Raw genomic sequence first — 24,371 nt, forward strand, 5'->3', positions numbered from 1 at the left:
GATGTATTTAAAGTGATTACCAGAACCACTGCTAATCACATAAATATTGATTACTTATTGTAATACCACAATTGCTTGCTCTTGGTCTGGTTTTTAACTGAATTTTCCTTTTGTATCTACTTCTTTTTCACTGACTACTGCTTTTAATTAAGCTAACTAGGAATAAGTAAGCAAACAAATCAGTCTCGTTCCAACCTGGATTGTTTTAAGGTGAGCTAAAAAAAACAGGAAAATATGTGAAAATGAGACCCGATCTTGGAGCGCTTCAACTATTTAGACATTCTTGAAATAAGTCTGGGTGAGAAAGAGAGAGAGGGAGCTGTCTGAGAATAGTTAGTCTGCATTTTTCTTTCTCAGGTATGAGGATATGATCAAAGAGATTCGGGAGCTTTAGATTTCTCAAAGCAAACCCTGAGAGATGCCCGCAGGCTGCGGCAACAACTTTAGTATCCTATTCATCTGCTCATGTTGAAGACTTATCAAACCAACAAGACTAACAAGCAGTAGGTTTTTTTTCTTTTGCTTTCTATGATCCTGTCTTCTGGCTGTGGCTGAGGTTCTCAATAACTAATGAATCTGTACTGTAATGTCACATATTGAAGCTGCAACTGGCCTGTTTCACAGTTTGGATAACATGCACTCCTGATCTCAATCTGAAAAACTGGGACAGAATTTAGAAGAATTTAATATTTATACTGCTGGATCATGAAAAGGTTATAAGAGGTGCTTCAAAAGAAGGAACATGAGCAACAAGTTAAGCGTAAAACTTTTAAAGAAATGCATTCGGACTCAAACAGCTGATCAAAGTCTTAAGGCTGTTATCCTTAAAATTCAGAGCATAAATCTGGCTTTCATTACATTTTCTGCCAGGCATTCACAATCATAAGCCCCAGAGGGCTAGAGCGGAGAGCTGCCTTTGAACATGCCAGGAGTGCTGAGCTGCACATCCAGCTACACGCTATCGCTGCAGAGGTTGGACACAGGGAGGCAGTTGTTTTAAATCTCTTAAAATATCACGAGATTCATGGGACAAATAACTCAAGTGGTAGACTCAAAGCAATTTCACCTGCACATAACCAGGGGATCCGGTGGGCTTTCATGAATGCACTGGCAGATACTCAGCCTAAATTAAGGCTCTAACTCTGCTTACTGCAGAGACAGTGTCTGTGAGAGAAGAGTTTAATGAACAGAGGTCACATTTCCTTCAACACTAAAAACTTTCCCCTAGTTAACGTTTGGGGATGGATGGAGAGAGAAGCTTGCAAAAACAGCCAAGAGATCCAGAACATCGATGCTCCTTGTTAAGGATGCTCCCTCCAATAAGTGGAGGGATTTCCTACAAGTCTGTAGGGAGATTTCCATCAAGCATTATGAAACTAATTTTAAACAGGAAGAATGGTGGTTCTTTTCATACGTTCATCTTGACGTTCATTTTTGGTTTTATTAGCCAAAATTTAAAACTTTAAACTGTGCCAGTTAACATGTTTTCAGTAAAATACTTTCTACGTTGCTTTGTCTCTTGCTCCTCTTTGACCTTTGTGCATTTTGAAGCTCCACTTAAAGACTGGTTCTGATTTTCAGAACGCTGTGAAAACATGGACTCTTTTTAAGGTTTGATGGAGTGTATTTATTCTATTGTAATTCAACAAATGCTTATCGGTCCTTTATGAACTACTTTGGTTTTAATTTCTTTGTATGGTACAGTCATGTAAAATGAAAACTGTTTTTTTATGAAGTGAGGCTCTGTGGAACAATAAGGCAATGTAGACAAATGAATCTGACCAGATATTTTGAACACATCCTGTTTTGCGATGGGTGTCAGTTGAGAAGGCCAATAATGAAACTCAAACCAAATGGACTTTCTGAAGAAATTTTACTTGTTCCAGGTAGCAATTAAAGTGACAGTATTAGTGACTTCTAACTGCTCTATTAATGTGGTTGATAAGTATAATTAGTATAATTCACTTAACCCATAATCACAAGTGAAGTAAACATTTGGGTGAACTGTGCTCAAAAATCAAGAAAAAGTCTGGGTGTTTTCTGTTTAAGCTCTGAGCATTGGAGGACTGAGAAGCTTTTCCACGGTTACAGACAATCGACCATGAGGCTCCTTACTGGAAAGTAAACAATGTCTGTAATCAATGCTTTAAGGTTAAAGGTGAAGCTGGTTTAAAGGACTGAAACAAGCCTTTGCATTAGCCATGATGGAATGTTTTGGTTTGGAGTCATTTCTAGATGACAGAAACTTTTTGTCTCACCTAGTTTGATCTTAGCAGGTAATCTGAGCACTGTTTCTTCATCTAAAACTGATCAAAGATTTGTGAGGATGTTGTGCTTTTGAGAAGGTGGTTTATAATACGGCATGTGTTTTCAATCAGCTAAACTGTCAGCTTTCCAGGCCTAAATCTGATGACCACTGGGTTGGCTTCAGGTCTCCGTTGGCCTTGCATCAGCTACTTGCAAATTTTGGCCTTTCAAAATATGATACCCAAAAAAGATGGATATAAGGTATGATGGGGTTTATGAGCTCCATAAGCTCTTGTGAATTCTACAGTTCATGACATCTATATTTATAACTACTTCAGCATTATACGGTGAAAATCTTGAGCTTGAGGCAAATCTCTAGCTTTTAGAGACTTTCTCAGTTACGTTTCTATTCTCAACACAAAAAGGATTACAAACACCAGCTTCACAGAGGGAAATGCAAGATTTACTGGTCAGGAAGGGCGGCGAGGTCAGGGGATGTTCTCTGACTGCACTACAAGGCAACATTGGGTCAAAGGTTAAGAGTATTCAGACATGATGTGTAGAGAGAAATGGGTGGAGGGGTTGGGAGTTGATCAGAGAGGGCCTGACAGACTTTGGTTCGGTGTGTTTTCCCAGCCATATTTTCCTCTATGTTACACTGGATTAGCTTTCCTGCATGCACCCTTTATCAAGATAATACTTGAGGCTTGTTGGGATTTTACTGCATACATCTGTGTGGTTCTCACTAATCTCGTTAGTGTGTGTGTGGAAAGGTTCAGGAGACATGCATGCTAGTTCCCAGAAAAACAGCATGGTGGCACAAATCAAAGGGATCCGGATGGTTGAGAGTCTTATTTGGGTGAAACTTCTGTTTGCCTCATGATATTATACAGTAGAAGTGCCTTATTAAGACCTTCTGTCTGTCATTAAAGCTGCACTGCAGCAGTCTTCAGGCGATATGACACTCTCCTCTGATTTTATCAAGGACATTTTTTTCTGATGTGATTTTACAACAGAGTTACTATCTGCAGCAATCAAGCTAAACTTATCCTTTTCTTTTTTATTGAGAATGTGAAGCTTAAACACACAGTCAGAGCTCTACACTCAATTTAAATACCAAGAAGAGAACTGCTAAAGTCTTATATTCATGTTGTCTTTGTCATAATTTATAGAAGGTGTTGATGTTGGACTCAATGCCTTTACAGCATTAACAGCTTGGATGAAATGTAAATGCATTTCAGATGCGATTGAAAATCATGTACAGAGCAAATATTTCACTCCCCCAGTTTTTACCTGAAAGCATTACATTAGCTTGACTGAATCAGATAATGAATGCATGAACTCACCAAAGAGTAAAACACTGCATGTGTTCCAGCAATATATACAGCTGAAACCAGATGTTTACATACACTAAAAAATTTGACACATCCAAAAAAAAATTTCTGACTGACTGAAGTTAGTTTACTGGAGTTCTGGCCCACTCCTCCAGACTGAACTGGCTGGCATCACTCAGTCAAGTTTGTATGTCACCTTGCATACAAACCAGCACACTGCTCCCTCCTGAGCAGTGTGCTGGTTGGACGTTCCCATCAGGTCTGTATTTGCATATAATTGAGCAGATGAACGAGGCGCCTTCAGGCATCGATAAATTGTTCCCAGGATGAACCAGACTGCAGCAGCTCCATGATTCTCTTCCTAATATCTTGGATGATTTCTGCTGACTTTCCCATCAGAAAGCAGTGAGGTGAGGCCTTAAAATCCATCCACGGGTTAGAATACTATTAACTTACATGGATCAGTTAACCTATCAGAAGTTTCCAAAGCCATGACATCATCATCTAATCTTTCCCTTATTATTTAAAGAGACAGTAATTATCCTGTATGTAAACCTCTGATTTTGAAGACATTAATAAATACATATCTGACATGATCTTTCTTTCATTATTGTGGAATTTAGCAAATGGAAATGGTTTTGCTAATTCTAGCTGACCTAACCAGGAGAAGCTTGGTCTGATATAACTTCAGACTGACAGGCAGAAAAAGGTGTGTGTGGGGGGAGGGTAGTGCACGTGGGGGTGAGTAGGCGTGTGTGCGTGTGTCTTTTTATTTCATGTATGTAAACTTCTAGCTTCAACAATAGTTCTGCACATGCCCTGATGCTGTGTTGACATTTCAGGTTGTTTCAATCTTAGATTGCTTTTTCAGGTTGGAAATTGAAATTGGACAGGAAGCCTTTGGCGAGATTGTGGCACAAAGGGAGTCAGAAATTCCTTAAAAGCATAGTAGCACAGAGAGAACTGGAGGAATATATTTGTGTGAGTTGGTGGTCTAAGTGGTTTGCTTCACCTTCAGTAAATACTGCAGCTTCTCCTCTTTTACCTTTTGCACACATGGTACACAGGAAATCTGTTACTCTGTTACTTAATATTATTTTTATTGGATTTTATTTTAAGATTTTTTCAGTTTTTCTCTTCATTTGTGTTTTGTTATATTATTTGGCAATGTTTCATGTTTTTTTTTTTTTTTTCTTTTTGGTTTAAGGATTACATAATTTTAAAATCAGGAAGTTGATAGATGCAACTGGAGTACCAATGCTATCATTAGCCAGCACTTAAAACTGTATAGAAACATTTGATTTGATGCCTGAAACATGAACAAGTCTAAGTGTTAGTAAATTAGCCAGTGGCTGAGTTCCCTCAACACAACCACGTTTAGGCAAATAAAAGGAAAAAAAACATGCAAAAATGTGGCAACAGCTGGCTGAGGGGTTAATAATTTCTATATCTGCTGGTGGGATGCAACATAGAGAAACAAAGAAAATGTAAAGGAAACAGCAAATCCAAGCAGAGAATTTATGTTACAGTATTAATATCAAAGAATGGTGGGACACATGTAAACTTCAAGACATCAAGCTGAAAAGGACAAAACACATTCAGCCCAAAAAGAGTTTACAAGTAAAGAGCAAAAAGAAAATGTCCATTACTTTCAAAAAAAGGACAAGAAATGTAAGAAAATCAAAGAAGATAAAAATTGGAGGAGAAAGGGTAAGTCTGGTTTCCCTTGTCATGCAAATCAGATTGGCATTTGGGGGAAAAAATACCTTCATCATCCGTGCGGTCACTATCACTTAAATCATCAGTGTGTTTCTTTGTAAGGGGACCTATAGGACCAAGAAGGAGAAAATGGAGGAAAACAAGGTCATCAAGAACACACACAGCCTTTAAAAGATTCTCTCAAAAGATAAGAAAGGTTCTCAGTGAATATATTCTTTTATCACTTTTTTAAAGAAAAATTCTCACTCCGACTGCAGAAACGCCACCTCATTGTCAGTTTCACATGTTTATAGTCGGAATTTGTTGCAGAAAAGTTTGCTTTAAGATAGTTACAGAGCAAAAAAAGAGGGAATTTAAAAAAGAAGCAAAAAAAATTAGTTCTTTGGTAAAAATGAAGAATTAACTGACGATGAACCCATGGGATCAAAAAACATTAGGCACTGTGAAACAGTGCATATATTAGCATATATTCAACATTTCTGATGTATAATTGTAACAATTGAAAATGATCTGCATAGCTGCAAAAGAAACAGACAGTAAAAGAAGCAATATCTTTAAGAGCATAACACGCTACAGAAGCACATGACCAGCTCCACCTGTTGTTCATTCAGGGTTCATCTTGTGTTAAATAATACACAAGCAAACACTGTAAACAAAAAAACAAACAGAAAACAATTAAAGCAATTTCTTGTTCACATTAACTTTCAATTTGATAGTGTATTTTTTGTATTTCTACATTAAATGCTGATTAATAGATTAGAAAAATAACAGATGTAGGAAACATTAATAATATCATTATATGTGGCCTGTTAGACAATTGATAAATCCAAAATAACAAAGGAAAGAAAAATAAAAAATAAAAAGAGAATTTACTTTTTTGTGACAAAAGCAAGCAGGTTGCTTAGATGTCAGGGATCCATGTCATGTTCCATATATCAAGATTGTTAGGTTAGCTTAGCTTGGCTTAGCTAGGTTAGCACAAAAACTGGAAAATACATTCTGCCACAACTGGTTCTTTGAAGACACTCACGATCTCCCAAAATGAGGAAAATGAGTTGACACTTTTGTACTAATAACAGGGTTTATGTTTATTTTTTTCCATGTGCTACCTTTGGCAAGTCAGACTTGAACCTGACATGTCAGGGAAGATTTGCTTTATAAAAAGGAGATCTAAGGATGCATCGTAAATGGGTGATTGAATCCAGACTGCGTCCAGCATCAAAGTAGACAAGCCACACTGACGTAATAATAACTTGTGTATTTATGACTTTCAAAAATTTGGATTATGTGTGTCTCAAAACAAAATTCATCTTTATCTAAGTATTGCCTTGAAATTGTTGAACATGATTCCTAATTTCAAATGTTTTACACTTTAATGCAGAGGCAGTAACGCTATGTCTATGGATCATTATATAAAATGCAGCTTATTATTTATTTGTGAAAGAAACTGACAGTAATTCTACAGAGTAATGAGAGTAAAACTGAAGCACATGGAATTTTATGGACTTCTATAGTATTCACTCTTGAATGAGATGCTGGTTATGTTGTGATCCTGAAATGGATTTCTTCCCTCGTGATGTATTTTTAAATTTTTGAAAATCTTAGCCAAAATACATTTTAATTTGACTTTCTAACAGAGATGTAAGTTCTCTTAAAGTCAGCTAGCCTTACACATCAAGAACTCAGCATGGACAACGGATGATTCTTCAACGTTCACTAGCTGAATGCTGGACTTTATTTTGATTACTTTCTTTTTGTTGTGCTCTATCACTGAATCTCAGCCGGGGGGAGTGGTCAGTTGCTTCTTTAACCACCCAACATGTTGTCACATTAAGTTTTTTTATTCACACAGAATCATAAACATGTATGTCCTTCAGAAACATACACAGACACACAAGCACAAGTACACTCCTACTGACATGCTCACATGTAAACTTTATAACATCAAAAACATGCTGAAGTAAGATTGCAAGATGTGTGGCATGCAGGAAACAATTGATTGGATCTTTATGCAACATGAACTCAGAACATGTGATGCCACCAGGCCTTGAACGGCCTTAGCCAGAAAACGCCCATTCTCATCCGACCAACTACAATTACCAGCCAGAACTGCAACCCACATCCTCTGCAACAGTCTGACTTTATAGCCACATAGTCTCTATTAAAGTAAATGTAAACAAAAATCACATAAAAAGAGTACAAAGGTAAACCCAGTGGGGTATTAACTTACAAGATTTACAATTGCATCAGTAGCTCATGTTCATGAGCCAGTCCTTCTCAGCTGTGCGAGTGCTTCTTTCTAATAACTTTAAGTGGAAGAAGTTTCCCTGCATATAATTTTGTCCCACAGCATTCTCAGCTTGCCTTTGTGAATCTGACAAGTGATTTGATAAGCAAAAGCTGAGTGTGCTTCCTAGAAGTGCTGAATGAGCACTAGACACAAAAGTCACTTCTTTCAAAATGTGGAACGCCTAAGAAGAACGGCTCGACTGCTGCCTGTGGATGTGTGGCCTGTTCTAAAAACAGAACTTCATGGATGCTGTGGGTCATTTATGGTGACCTTTTAGCATTACGCTGAGTGATAATACGATATTATGGAGAACAAAATCAGATATTGTGTCTTCGCTGGCCTGTAATCCGGATTAAAGTCGGTTAATGCTGTTCTCTCTCTGATTAAACTCTTGACATGTTTCCTGGCTCCCTTCAGTCCTCTGATCATCAGAGTTTCTGGGAAAACAACAGCACCACCCATCTCTCTATTCTTCTTCAGGTCTTTTTACCATCAGGGTTTGGTCATAAAAATGTCTTCCCCCATTATGTAATTTACAATATCCCCAAAGACTAATGCACTTTTTCTCTTTAGGTGCATGGTATTGCAAAGAAATAAAATGGGACAAACAGAAATAAAAGACAATCTCCCAAACAATCTATTTTAAAGTCGAGCTTAAATCTGCTCTGATGAAAAGACCCAGCCACAGTTGGAGCAAACACCTTCAGTACTGCTTGTTTCAAAAACTCACAAGTGCCTCACTCAAGCTCCATCTGACACTATCAGCCCATTTCAGCACTTCACCAGTTGTTTTTGATACAGGAGGCAACATGGCTCCCACCCCCAGAGCAGCTTTGTCTTCTAAGGCTGAAGTTGGTCTCTGATTAATAGTTCTCATATACAGTCATGCTGGGGCAGCAGGCTGAAGGTGGAGGACATCAATAGACTGAAAAAACTGATCCGGAAGGCCAGCGACGTCGTTGGAGTGAAGCTGGACTCTCTGACGATGGTGTCAGAGAGAAGCATCCTGTTCAAAATGCAGGTAGTCTTTCACAATGAGTCTCATCCACTTCATGACGTGCTGGATGGACACATGAGCACCTTCAGCCAGTGACTCACTTTACCAAAGTGAACCACAGAGCAACACAGAAAATCATTTCTGCCTGTAGACATTAGACTTTGCAATACCCAACTATGAGTAACTTAAATCTAATTTTCTCTGCGCTCATTTTATATTAATATATTTGCATGTGCATGCTTGTTATTTATTTATTCTTTATTTATTGAACTACTCTTAGGTACATATGTATTTTAAAAACTTTATCTCTTATGGTTATATTTGTATTATTAATTAACACCTTAGATGGAGTAGCTTGTCAATGGATAAGCAATTTCCCCTTGGGGATCAATAAAGTATATTCTATTCTATTCAGAATGATTAAAAAGTTTTTTCCATTAAGTCAACTCACTGAGTAAAGCACATTATATTGATTATTCCATGCTGACTGATGTTTTCAGGCCTATATCCATCTTAATTGTGATGATTTTTTGCTTACAGTCAATATTGAAACACAACATTTAAAATTTTAATATTACACTAGACCAATAAGAAAACATTTTAATATATAACTGTGGGCTTAATGAAAAGCTTATTTAATACCTGCTTATATGTTATTCTCAAAATATACACCTGAAAAATGAGCCTTAACAGAACACATAAATCTTTTATTGTTGTTATTGTTGTGAATCATGTCTCTGTTTTATGTATATGCGGACCAGGAGTCTGTTGAATAAATCAATCAATTAAAACATATTCCAATTTAACGGCCATGACTGTAGTTACTGCATAAAACAACTAAGGTTTTGCTTCCTTTTCCTGTTCCTGAAAGTATCTGGCTTCATTACAGGGACACTGAAACGTGTCAGTAAAGATGCACTTACCGCAGATTCACGAATACAACATAAGAATGTCTGGTAGAGACCGACTTCCATAAGTATGCTTTTAACTGTAGCTGGGCTGAAATACAAAATTATATGTAAACAAAATAGTTCAACTCAGTTGAAAGAAAACAATAATTTCTTGCAGTTGTCTGTTATAATATGTTGACCACAGATAATTGGTGATGTTTAGTGATGCAATGGGGAAGTGTGTGGTCAGATACTATAGTTGAGACCTTGCTACTGAATTTGTCTGAATTTAAGCTGGTTTTGAGGGAAAGGCTCCTGAACACACCGCATATCACAGTGGTTAGAGTATAATGCTGCCTGGCTACCGAACAAATTGTCATAATGCTACACATGATTGGTGTAGATAAGTGTAGCAACCAAAGCAATTAGATCAGGACGATTAATAAAAAAAATAAAGATTCTAAATTCCTTAACTTAAGTTCACAAAGTAACCTGAGTGTTTCTGAGAACTGAATCCTGAAACCACTATGTACTCCCCAATAAATAATCTAAAATAACTAGGAAAAAAAGAACAAATGAAAACTTGTGAGATATAAAAGAAACCCATGACAGATGTGGCTGCTATTGGAATTGCACATGTGCAGTAATTACTATGGTATCTTTTTTGAATCAGGGGTTAGTGGGGATCAGAGCAGACACGACAGCTGCATGACAGGTCTTATCACAGAAACCAAGAAAAGGTGTGAGGGAGAAACATGTCCTCCTACAATCAAGTTTAATTTCTAAATCATCAAGTGACAAGCAGGTCCTGACACTGGCCTTTAGCCCCCTACCTGCCACTGTGGAATATCAGTGATACACGTCCACAGATACTGGTGAGGTCTCAGCTGATATCGGCTCTGATTGGGAATATGGGACTTTCATCTATCTGTCCTTGTGTGTGTTATCTTTACAGCTTTATTTATATTTTCTCTCACTGCTATCATACACTCTTCCCCTCATTTCTTCATCTGCTTTTGGCAGTACTATGTCTTTTAAACAGGTTGCACACAGACTGAACAATCTGGATAGACTGCAGTCATATAAGCAAGCTTTTATTTGGATGGAAATCAAGCCAGTTTTATTATTTAAGGTATAATCATGATCAGAGGAGTAAAAAATACATGTAAAAAAATTGGGAAAAATCTTAGAATTCCAGTCAGATAAGATAAGAAAAAACCCCCAGCATGACAAAATGTTAGAAGTAGTAAGAAGGACTTTAGTGAGCCTAAGAGTGTCTTCATTAAGAAACACTTTGTTTAGACCAACACAGAGAGATGTCCTTTGTAAAATGCTGTTCCAAAAGCAGGCACTGCGTGTTGATACTGCGTGGCAATCAATTATGCATAGTTTAAACATCCCAGTGAAACTTTAGAAAGTCATGAGAACTTTAGGAAGAGCACATGAGGGGTGTTTGCTGACTTGGCAAGATCTTAAAGCAAAGGTAAGCATTGAAGACTTTGAATGAAAGACAAAGGCGGTATGAAATTAAATCCCAACTTATTGCTGTTGAAGGCCCGGATGAAGGTTGGATACCGTTTCCCAAAAAGTCTCACAAAAGATTTTATTCAGCTTTTAGCATTCCCCAGAGAAAACAGTGAAGAACACAAAGGAGGCTCTTGAAGCAGGTTTTGCCTGACTTAAGAGCTAAACCTGCCTAAATGGAAACATTAGTCTTTCTTAAATGTTTCCATTTGCTCTAAATCTATGGAATAAATAATGACATTGGATGTTTTTCCACACTTAATGTTAGGGGTGAATACCTTAGAGCATGAAAAAGACTACTTGATTTACAAAGTAAAACTATGAGTCCTGAAAGCAAAATGCTACCAATGTTTGCCCACTGGTTCGCTGTCTTTGTACGTCTGTTCATGCCGACCACATAAATGGATGACTGTTCAAATGGACTTTCATGCCTTTTGACAGACCAAAAACCAACCACTCCAAAGCCGCCTGGGAAGTAAGAGTGATACAGACAAACACCTACAAAAACTAACTCAAACATCCAAGCTGAACCCTCAGGCTAGCCCTCTTCTAGGTAAGGTAATTATTTCATAAAGAGTCTATGCATTGATTAGCACTCCACGCAAGATCTGTCCATATCTACATATTGGTCCATGTATGCATCAGTCAAGGCCAGCTTTGGCACAGAGACACACAACTTTAATCAACCACCAATGCAGATTAAAAAGGAGCTCTACCAGAGCACACAGTTCAATGAGCAAAAGAGGTAATCTACAAGTAACCAAAGATAAAATCCTCACAGGATTTAAACTACAAACATAGAATCCATTCCCCACTGTTAAAGCAGGAGTCTATTGGAATTTAGCAAAAAGTTCTGATGTGAATGAAGTCATCTGCAAGCAAACAAATGACACATTCTGTAGGAGTTGATGGTGTAGTTCATATCTGAATAACCGGTATATCTGAAAAAAAAATCTAAGGTTCTCATCAGCTAAAAGAATGATTAGTTTTAAATAAGACTCAGTATGCTACATTCATGGTGTTTAATTATTCTGTTTCTTATGTATTATTTATTTTTTATTTTTTTTACATATTGTTGAGAAAAGACTAAAGTTATTCTGATACTGACACTACAGATCAGCTGACTAACCAGTGCAGTGGATACCTTGACTGAGAAACAATAAAACACTAATGGCTGGTTCACACTGCAATATTTTTGTCCCGATTTTCTCTTTCTGATAACCTTACCAATGCTCTGATTATTGGAATACCTCAAGATAATCTCATGAGATTATCTGTGTGTGTGTGGTGTGTTGAAAATGATGTCCACTCAGAAGGACATTAGGGCCCCTTCAAAATAAAACCAAGAACATTCAACATGCTGCAGCGTGTGCGGTGTTCCCCAAGGAACAACAGGCAAGGAGGTTGTTGAATGTGATGGGTAGTCAATCAGAAAACAAGATGATTTACACATGGAGGAGAATACCAAGTACAAAAGGCTGAACAACTACCACCATGAACCAGAAAGTCCAGCTGATGTTGAAGACATCTTTTTCTATTGTTTTTTTTCTCTGCTAAAAATAGTCGACAAGTTGGGGTGTGCTGTGGTGGTGCAGGAGTTAAGCACAACCCATATATGGGAGGCCTTAGTCCTCGACGTGGCCGTCGCAGGTTCAATTCCCGGCCTGGCGACCTTTGCCGTATGTCTTTCCCTTCTCTCATTACCCACTTTCCTGTCAATTAACTATCAGATAAAGGCTCTAGAGCCAACAAAACCTTTAAAATAAAAAATAGTCGACAAGTTATCATCACTCCTTCTTCCCAGTCAGCCAGGTTTGTTTAGTCTGAACTCATCCTTAGTCTTGAGCAATTTTGCAAGATTTTCCGGTTGACATCTGAATATTCATATCAGCGGACAATTGAAAAAATCTTGCCATATGAACCAGGCACAAGATGAATTACCTCATTATCTGGATTACTTTGAAATAATTTTGTCCACTGATAGGAACGTTAAAGAGTTGGTTTGGACAGAGCTGTCACATAAAGAAATGTACCAGACATGGGTGCTGGCATGACTAGAGAAGTGATAAGGCTACAGCCAGTGAGCAAATAATCTGAGTCAGTCAAAGCAGTGGATCACCAGATCTTGAAGATGCTTCAGATACTTGAAAAAAGATTGCGGGCTTGCATTAGGCCACACTTTCCTTTATGATTATTTTGGTAGTTGACTAATGTCCTAATATTTGTCTCAAGTACTCCACTGGTAACCATTACTTTAATCCATCTCTGCTCTGTGTGAACTCCCCACTTGTTGTCAGTGAAGTGTTTTCTACAGTAAGCCTATATGTGCAGACCCAGACATTTTTAGATCCATTCCTATAGTAGGTTAAAATATCTGGATAGACAAGAATTTGAAAATATTTTTCTTTCTTTCTTTGATAAGGTCTAATTGATTATACTGATACTGGTATTGGTATCAGCATCGGCCTGATACTAGTGCTCTGGACTATCTAAGTGTTACTTTCCCGACCCAGAACTAATCAGGATCAAAGCTGTCCTGTTTAACCTCAAACGCAACCCTCTTTCCTTAACTATTGACAAATGATAAGATCATCTATGTTGAAACCTTGTTGCATAGCAATCAAACCTCTCTTCTCTGACCAGAACTTGTAAAAGGAAATCAGAATCATCTATTAGTGAGAGCAGACTTGACAGATTCCTTTGATTCTGTATTTTTGTTCTCACCTTGCATGGTTTTAATAAATTTCTTACTCTTCTCATCTTGTTAAAGTAATTTTTTTCCATGGCAACTCGTACTCATAAAAACAAGCTGATACACACAACTAGATTTTCTCTTGTGCTGTGCTGCCATGCAAATCAAAGACAAAAGCACACTTCATACTAAGTGGTGGTTATAATTTACCAATAAGTTATTTGCCGATCCTCGAAAAAATAACTCAAAAGAAGTAGATGGAGAAGTTTGATGGCAACATCTGTAGTTTGCAGCAGGGGTCACACTAGACTTTTTGTGTTGTCTGTCATTTTGACTAATAGTGTCAAAAACAAATCTGCCATAATTTAGTTTTACCATCAGTTTTCAACAATATTGATAACTATCAACACATACTACATTTTCATCAACCTTAAAATTTATTGTTATTAGGTATCTACCTATTGAAACTTTAGCTGCAATTTGGAGTATCGTTCTACCTGAAATGTTGATCTTTACCAGGCAATTTGACTTATGGACATTTAAGATCTTCTCTGACTATTGAATGTTAAAATGTCTTGTCAAGAGCAAGGCAGTAAGATATCAGGATTTTGCTCTGTCTACAGATAAATGCAGCAATGCAGCAACACAGTGCTGCCATGGTAACATAGATGCTGGGTGAGATATCAGATGTTTGTTTCCAAATGACATGCTTTCATTTGGACAGAAGTTTGCTTGCTTAGTCTGCGCCAGATTTCAGGTGAGCTTTCAGAATTGTCCCAAGAAAGCAGACTGTCCAAGGAATCAAACTCTGTGTCGCTTTAGCCAAACTGAAGTCAATTCGGTAACACTTTACTTGACAGGTTGTGAATAAGACTGTCATGACACCGTCATAAACATGACATAACACCTGTCATGAACATGAGTAAGTCTCCATGAATATTTATGACTGTTAAAAATTATGTAGCTTTATGTTACTAAAGCTAAAGTTTAATCAGTAATACTTTTATAACAAATTTATGTCAGATCATGATTTCTTGGTTAATGTCAAGTTGTCATAACAAAGACATTTTGAATATTGTCAACTTTATATTAAAAGTGTCATGATTTACCAAATGATACTTTATGACAACAGTCATAAATATTCATGAAGACTTATTCATGTTCATGACAGGTGTAATGTCATGTTTATGACGGTGTCATGACAGTCTTATTCACAATCCGTCAAATAAAGTGTTACCGTCAAACCTCATCAAATAAATATTAGCAGCTATTTCAAAAAGCAAAATATTGCTTTATGAAAAATACTCCTGACACATACAAACACAATCTGGCTAGATCTAAACTTTAACATGTTTCTAAAAAATGGTACTTAATACTCAAGCCATCCATCAAAACAGCTGTACAGCAGTGAACATAATCAAGCTGTCATTTGTGAAGATGACATTGAAACATGATGAATGGGGTGTCAGGGGAACGACTAAAATATGTCATTTAAAGGGGAAAATCTGTCCTAACTCACAAGATCTTAAGATTATACAATCCTAAAAGGTAGTCTGCGCACGGGGGATGATGCATTAATTTTCCAGATCATCACCAGGCCCGTTGCCTGTAGCATATAAAGTAAGATTAGTCAGAGGAGACAGACAGGATTGAGAATTACTTAATCACTTTGACTCCCCGCCAGCAGAATAGAACTAAATGAGAAGAAATGTTGCATAAATCTGCATACCGGCCTCTGATTTTAGGTCTGTGGCGAAAGGAAACACAAGTCATGAGGACTAAATAAGTCAACCAACTGAAGTAGTGCTAGACTTTAAACATGCACATGTCTTTAGCATGTGATGACCTGCTTTTAGATGCCTGTTTACGTTTATCATATCAGGAAAGAAGGGGAATAAACCACAGAAAAACATTTTTCCTACTCACAAGCAGCAGGAGGCAGCCAAAGAAGGAGGGGGAGATTTACCTACCTGAACTGAGGATTTCTCATTTCTCTTTTTTTTGGCCCATTTTCTTTTTTGCAACCACTCTACTTTTCAGGCATCTTAACTAACTGCATTATGAGACTAAGTCTAGAATTTATTTAGCTAAGTCGTGGGGTTTAGCCTTTGCTTCTTAAAGGGAAGGCATGACCCAACACCAAAGCTGCATAAATAAATTTAAATCTCTCTGACGTGAGCAACACAAAATCACACACTTAGTCAGACTTTTAGACCTGTCATGCAAAACCACCTCTGACAAATTTGTCTATTTATGTCACACTTAAAAGTAGCAGTGCATCAGTCAAATTTTAATCTCATACAAAGATAACCTGACTAAATAGAGAATGCATTATTTTATTTGTCCAATAAATCTAATAAATGGCAGCAACACATATTCATTATTTGCAATAATTGTCCATTATTTTCTCTCTCTTTTTTTGCATTCACAAATGCAGTGATTTATTTTTTTTATAGAGAAACAGGTTGGTTTGAATGGCTATTTTCCCCATTTTGTATTTACTCAGGTTATTTTTGCCTGACATTAAAAAAGAATGTTTGATGATCTCAAACAAATAAATGTGGCAAAATAACTAAAATCAACAGAAATCATTAAAAGATAAATAATTTTTCACAGAGCTAAAGCTGGCACAGAACAAAGAAATTTCTAAATGAAACACCTCTTTTATTTCATTTGTGGAACAGTAATAGAAATGTCATTTTGTAGTGGTAATGTCATGAGAAAGAAGAATTTTACTTGCCTATGAAAGTAAATGCTTTAAGTGTGGATGATATTAAATTGGTCGTCAGTGATGAAGTAAGAAACCTGTGTTGGTTTTGGTCAGGATGTTATTTAAATCCCATATTAAACAAGTTTTTAGGACTTTGTTCATTCATCTCCAGAAGTTCACAAAATTTAGTTAAAGCCTCCAGCTGATCCAAAACACAGCAGCAAGATTTCTGATGAAAATTAAAAAATGTATAGCTCCCGCTGCCGACAAAAATGTTTTTTTCTTCTGTAGTTGATACACTTGGCTCAGTATTTAGCTCTCTCTCTCCCTATACAAAGCTATTGAGCTTTCTCAGTGATTAATATATATATATATATATATATATATATTACTTTATTTAACCAGGTAAACCCTGTTGAGATCTAGATCTCATTTTAATGTTGTGTTCCTGTTGTACTCGAAACTGTGAAATGCAAACTTTCTAGAAGGAAAAATCAACTGGAACACCCAACAAACTTGGATTTCCCATTGGGAAATTGGGAGAAACTCTGACAGTTCCCGATTATAAATTGCGTTTTAATATGGCCGATCCTTGCATCAGCAGTAGTAAGCTGTGGTAAAAACATGTTTATTTTACAAGACACACATATAAGAGTGCGTCTAAAATAAATGTTATATGAGGCACCTGCAGCTATAAACTGTACGAATTAAAAGTGCTGTTTGCTTATGGAGAGTAAAGCTTAAAATGATGTTTAAAAGGTACTACAAACAATGTATGGGTGCTGCCATGTTGGAATCTATACTTCTCAATTGGAACAATGTTACCTTGGGTCTGAGGTCAATCCCAGCTCCAAGATCTGACTTCCAAGGATACTGGGAAGCAGCATGGTAATCTTGAAGACCAGCTCAGAGCTCATGTGGTGGTTTTCCTCTCCCTGATGAAGCCACTAAAAGAATGACTGTGATTATGTTGTCACTCTCTTTAACGCAGAAAGTACTCCTGGGTACTTCTATGTCTTTTGTGTCTCTGCTCTGTCTTTTCAAACCTCCAGATGGCCGTTTGTGCTGAGCCAGGTCCTGGTTCTGCTGGAAGTTTCTTCCTGTTAAAGGGAAGTTTTTCCTCTCCACTGTCGCTACAAGCATGCTCAGAATGAAAGATTGCTGTATAGTCAACAACACAATGGAAGTGACTGTCTACTGTTGTTTTGTCCAGGAGGAGTACGTTTCTAACTGATTTAAATATTAAGCTGATCTTGACTGGATTATTTGATCACTAGGAGCAGTTGAAATATATACTTAACTTGGAATCCGTCTTTATGATTCAACTGAATTCCACTTTGTTTTGGAAAGTGTTCGAGATGCCATGTTTTGTGATTTGGATCTATAACAATAAACTGAACTGAACTGATCAATTAATTAATAAAAACTTCTGACTGTTGTGCAGACAAGAAAGTCTGTATAGTTAAAAAGAGTATAAAATCATATCAAAATCTCTTGATTATTTTTTACTTTTTTACAAAATTCAATGTTAAAGAGAGATATTTTTTCTTCCTTCAGGGAGCTCTACTTGTGAAAAAAGGGATGAAATTTTCAAGAACATTAAAAGAGAAACTTCAGTTCAGGTCATGATTCAGACATTACAGCCCAGATCAAACAGTGAGCTTTTATGTACTGTAATGAGTTCTTCAGTATTCAAGGGCACTTCCACAGCTTCTTGATTTAACTTGATTTGCTGCGTTTACATGGAGTGAGCTTTTTGTTTTCCATCTCATTTGTACAAATGAACACTAAACAAACAGACTGAAAATGCATTAGGAAGAGGATACTGTTCCAGAGGAGGCTCAGCTCTGAGCTGTCACCTGACAGACTAACAACATGGCCTTCAAGGTTAACTGTGCTAAAATGAGTAAGATACATCTGCAAAACTGCTGTTTTATTTCCACAATATGAATCTACTTGCCATCCCTTTTCATTTCATTGTGGTACTCCTTTACTTTAATGCTTGTGAAGAATGAATTTTTGCTCTGTCCTACTGTGGCCCATAAGGATCAACAAAATGAAAAAGCCTCAATGCAAGTTATGCTAAAATGGAAGCTATGGAAAACTTGCTAACATAATTTTTGTATTACTCTATCATTCATCGTGGATTTAGTGATGTTTACTCTTAACCAAAAGGTTTATTGCCCCACAAAACCATATAGTGAGCAAGTGTTTCATAATTTCTAACATGCTAACATCTCATGAAAATAACAAGTAGCTCCACTCTGTCCATGACAGGATCTAATCAAAAATATTAATGGTCAAAAGCTATCTGACTATTAACAAAACTATGAGAGGGAGATAGAGATGAAGTGAGGCAGATTTCCACAAACAGAGTCCAAATCTAAACCTCTCATTCCTCATGTCTTCTCTTTTTATGACCAATATTTGTAATTGTGTTTTCATGTCGTCCACTGTATGAGTGGAAGGAGCAGAGAGACCATGTTTAACCAGGAGACCAGCCTTGAAATAAATTGATAAAAGCGAAAAATAGTTTTGGAGTGTTCTTTTCCAAGGGTGAAACAACTGATCGGATTATTCATGATGAATCGATTTTTAAATAATTTATTAAGTAGTTGATTAATTGTTAACTTTAATAGACACTCAAAAAGATTTGTTGAAAGAACAACACGCTCTGAGAAACGAAGCCAAAACTGTTCAAAAATATAAACATTTTGTGTTTAAGATGAAAACCTTCTTTGTCTGTAAATATGTTCAACCCAGAACTCCTTGAGTGGCAGTTTTATATTCACCTGGCTCAAATTATGTAAGAAAATATCTCCCTTTTTCTGTCCAATTATTTTCGTGTTAGAACACTAATCTCCAAATCAGCTCCACACTGCATTTATGTTCAGTCCAATAGAAAGGACTGAGCTTTTCACATGTGGACATTAGAAGGAGTTTTTAGCTGCAGATTCAGTTTTTGCTACAAATGAATCTGGGCTCACTCAAGGAATTTTGTGTTATTGCATTTTAGGAACTGAATTATTTGCATATTTGCATCTTTGAAATTCATTTGTATAAAAAAGGCTTAACTGTTTCATTGAGAAATTTGCAGAATGTGCTAGATTTGTGTCAGTTTAATCTTCTGAATAATCAATAGAGTAACTGATTACTAAAATATTTGTTGGTTTCAGTTTTGCTTTTGAATTTTTTAAACTCAAACATTTTTTCATTCAAATGTACATATTGCACATAGTTATAATATTTGAATTTTTCAATGAAAAGAAGCTGAAATCAACACTTCTCTAGGAAATTCCTGCAGACATTTTGTATTAGATTCTATTAGGAGTTGAGATTAAACTGTCATTCATTGTTAATGACGAATATAATAAAGGACTTCTAATAACCACTTATAAAAGCACATATAAGCTAAATGTAGGACAAATTGTGAGCTGTACAATGTTGTAGGATCTAGAGGAGCTGATTTTAAAATGGTTGGAAGATTGAAGCCTCAGTGGTTCAGTAGTCACTGTCCAGTCTCACCAAATCCATCTCTGGATGTGTCATAGCAGCACGTCTCTCAGCTAACGGGGAAAAAAAACAACATTTCTTCATCTTTTTTCCTTTTTGTTTCCTTTGGTAAACTGACTCATTTTGACCACGTTTGTCAGCTAATGGGCCAGTGGCCAGTCCATTTATCAGGGAGTCAAGCTGTTTTTGAACTGAGCCTCCTCTCCTCACGCAGAGACTTGTCAGCTCTGCTCTGTGTTCACACACTGCACTGTGAAATATGGCATGACAGCAACTGCAGAGGTTTTAAGCCCCAGTTTGTGACCCTACTTACACAAGAAAGAAATATGGATTCTGACTTCAGGCTTTTGAGGCAAAACTCAGCAGAAAAGATGTTTGTGTAACTCTGCATAAGAAATGGCTCCAGAGAAGGAAAGGCTGGTCTGAAGGTCCGTCCTGTTCAGGCTCAACTGCTTTTATGTTTTGCTTCAAAAATTGATTGCTTTAATTTGGCACTAAATAAAAATGGACCATGTGACAAATTAAGACACTCTATATATTTAATATCAATGCTGACCATGCAGAAAAATTCAAGCCATATACTGTATATATAAACAGTAAAAATTGATTGCAGATTATTTTTTTAATACATTATGTAGGAAATATTGAACAATTGGCATTAAAACTAGGAGTGAACTGATAAATTGGCACCGATTTTCTTAATTTTGGGAGATTGATGATCAGCCAATACATGAGAAGCCGATCTTATAGTATGTATCAACAAAGGCCTGAAAAACATCCTGTCTTCTGCTCTAAGAGAGGACCGACTGATGCCAACTTAACAACGTTATCACTATTTTCAGCAATTTTTCAGACAAAAAATTATCTGTAATGGCCAAAATTTAATTTGGGAGGTCAGGCTTTATGAAGATTCTGATTGGCCAAAACATTTCAATCAGTGCACCCCTAATTAAAACCTACACTGAAATGGACCCTGTAACATTATAATGATATCCACCAACGAATGGCAGAAAATTAAGAAATAGAAATTTATGGGCTCAGTCAAAGTCCAAATTTTGAAGCAGTGGTGTGACTTAAAACTGGCTTAAAAGTGAGAAGTGGGCCAAACCTTCCTTATAATAGATATTAAAGATTACTTTGATCTCCAGAGATAAATTGAAACAAAATTTGATATTGATCTATGAATAGTTATTGGTGTTGATAGTTATTAATAAGTAATAAATAGTTATATGTCTATGAATAGTAATTACTATCATATATGTATATGAATAGTAAGTACAGACTGTTTGTCTGTCTGTTGCGCTGAACATGAGAAATGTTAACAATGTTCTGTGTTCTAACAGAGTTTTAGTGAATTGTTAGGATTCTTGCAAAAGGATGGATGAAATCTGCAGGATTATCACACCATCAAAGAGAATCAGAAGAGCTCTGTAATCCCGGGAGGGTTCTAAATGCCAATGCAGTGGAGAGCACTCACTCATGCTTTTAGTTGATGACCTTTTCATCTCTGCTCTAATGTTGTTCTATAAAATGATGAATCAGTGATTTTCTGAAATAATGTGCAGCATTCTCACACATTTGTTGTTTGTTTTTTTTATCTGAAAATAAAAGAAGCATACTGTTGATGCCACCACAACCTTTTTTCAGACGTTTCTCTACAGTGACAATCAAAAAAACCCACAGCTTTAAAAGGGAAACATGAAATGGGAAGAGAGTTAGTAGATACAAACTGTGCATTTGACTTGGTCTGGTAAGTTACCATGACAGCTTGAAGTCACATCTAAGTGTAAGACAGTGTTGTTTAAGTGATGCGAGTGTGTGTGACGTAAAAGTGATTTTAAAAAGGAAGCCCAGGGCTTCATGGTGACAAAACCAATTAGTGTAAAAAACATGAACATGCAGCTGCATTTTAATGAATCCCAGCTCATTTTCTGCTGTCTGAGCTGTCTTTCTTTTCTTCTGTCTCAAAACTACAAGCTAGCTAACAGAAGTTCTAAAAAAAAGTCATGCAGTGGGACACTGTGTTGTTAAATGAGTATTGTGAAACTTCATGGCAGCTGTTTGGATCCTCTAATGGAAGGACTGTAGACCATAACCTTGTTTCAGCTGTTACCTTTTTATAGTACAGTGGAAAATAGGTAGATATACAATTATCCAAAGGTTTCAAAGTGGTAAATGACTAAAACTGAAAAATAACAAATCATACCTATGGCTCAGAATCCTTTTACTGGCATACTAGTGTTTTTTATACTGTTGTATTTTAACATAGGTGATCTAATTTTAATAGGTTTCCATAGTAAGTACATCCTTATTTATGTTAGTATAAGGCCAATTTTCCAGTAACATTTAAAGGGGTCTTCATTGACAGTTCAGGGTTACTTCAAGGGATCCATGACTAGTTGCAACAACAGATTGTAAATAAGAAACATTCATTTCAGATGTAAAAACAATACAGTAAAATACCGATTGCAAGATTACTGTTTGTTTTTGTTTTTTTGTGACTGTGTGAACATGTTACCCAGACCTATTTATTCATGTTGAGGAGAGTTATGTTTTATTATTAGAACATGTTATTCTTTTAGGAACATTGAGTAAATTCCCTTAAAAATTAAAGGTAAAGTCAGATCAAGTTTATTGTTTTATTTAGATATAAAGCTGAGATAATTTCACAATGCTATTGATGAAGTAATGGGTTGTGTTGTGTTTGATTGATCATTCTGTCCAGAAGTTGTATGTGCAGTGAACCAAAGGAGGGAAAACTATCAATGAAACCTGTCACTGTAAGCTCATTAACAACAAAGGAGGAGTACAGTATGGTGGAGTAAATAAGATTTACTGATAAATTATTCACTGAGAAGATTTTATAATACTGACCCAGGAACAAACCACAGCTTCAGGTTTGGCTCTGTCACTTTGTGAAAAAAACCCACATAACCAAAAAAAAAAAAAAAAGCATTTCTTCATGTTCAATGTTCTTCATGTTATTAAATAGTTTTAACAAACATTGTTTTTTTTAGTTATTTTCTACCAGGTTATGGTTTCACTTTCTGTGTGAATCAGGCTACTCAGTCAGGTAACCGGAAGAACATTCATTTTGTTATTAAAGAAGAGTCATGCAACAGACAGATAAAACACATCAGAAAAGCATTTGCTGTTAGTCTGCAAGCTAATTATAAATGATTTTTATGAACGTAGTAGATATTAATCTTAATTTTTATTTGTATTTTTTTCACAAACAAGCACAAGCATTAGAATTAAAATTGAATAGAAATACTATTGCCCTGGAAATCCAGGTAAATAGAATCTTGCTAATTCAAACTGGGACAAAAATATAAAAACAGAAAAGTAAGAAAAATAAACTTTTCTACTAAATAGGAAATATATAATACTGTAGAATTAATAAACATAGCATACTCAGATTAGAAGAAATGTGCAACTGGGTATGATGAGAAATATACCACATGTTCATATTTGTACATCTTGTAAAAGCATTTACAAGATATTTAAGAATTTATATTCAATATGTTGCAGTTGCAGAAGATAATCTTTTATTGCACAATAAAAGATAACCTTTTATCTTTATTGTTATGATAAAGATTATATCTTTATCTTGTAAGATAAAGACAAAGATGTTATCTTTATCTTACAAAATAAAGATAATTATCAATTAATAATTATCAAGTATTAACTGATAATTATAATCAGTTAATAATAATTAACTGATTATTACTTGTCAGTTAATAAGTTAACTACTTATTAACTGACAAGTAATAATCCGTTGTAAAACTGATTGTTACTGATTAATTTTTTTCATAAGTTCTAAAGTTCCAAAAACATGTGTTAAAAACATATGTCCTATTTGCAACAACTAGACTGTCTATAAAGTGGATTCCTCTCGTTGAAGGCTTTACTCTTTTCATTGCTATTACAAATCAGTGATGATCAACAACATTTGGCTTTTTGACGTAAAAATTAAGAACAAAAACTCTCTCATCTCAAAGTAAAAACTAATTTGTACAAAATAATGACAAATTCAACACCTTTAAAGTGACTGACCTTATTCAACAGAAGTCCAGCCAAATGGTGCTGGTAGTCTCGTGATGAGTGGAATGGAAATCACCTGAGTGCAAGGTTATCTGCTGATGTCCTGCCCTATCTAAACCACAGAGTCACATGCTGCTGTCCTTTTAAAGTGGAACATATAAAAATATTCACACCCCTTTTTAGGCATTCGGACCTCCATTCTGGATCGAATATTTTCTCACTCAACAAAACAAACTGCAAACTGAACTCAGAATTAAGAGGTAAAATGTCCCCTGATTTAAAAGCTTTGAGTGAAGTACCATCACTAAAATTATCCTCATGCCGAAAAGGTCAAGTGTGTCTAATTAGCTCCGTGAGGTTGATGTGACTCAACAATATGACTCCACAGTGCTAATTGCCCCTGGCAAATAA

At 36.1% G+C, this 24,371-nt stretch overlaps 1 protein-coding gene across 2 annotated transcripts in view; it reads right to left on the reverse strand.

Annotated features, from left to right (window-relative positions):
* Positions 1 to 24,371, reverse strand: part of nlgn1 (neuroligin 1) — a 321,721-nt gene that overhangs the window by 217,662 nt on the left and 79,688 nt on the right. Inside the window, exon 2 of one of the 2 annotated variants that reach the window (XM_032572527.1) lies at positions 5,348 to 5,407. The exons of the other annotated variant lie outside the window; for it this stretch is intronic. Within the exon in view, the coding sequence (XP_032428418.1) occupies positions 5,348 to 5,407 (60 nt within the window). The remainder of the gene's footprint in view (positions 1 to 5,347; positions 5,408 to 24,371) is intronic. 2 annotated transcript variants of the gene reach the window in all.

This window comes from Xiphophorus hellerii, chromosome 9, assembly GCF_003331165.1.
Source record: "Xiphophorus hellerii strain 12219 chromosome 9, Xiphophorus_hellerii-4.1, whole genome shotgun sequence".
Taxonomy (NCBI): domain Eukaryota; kingdom Metazoa; phylum Chordata; class Actinopteri; order Cyprinodontiformes; family Poeciliidae; genus Xiphophorus; species Xiphophorus hellerii.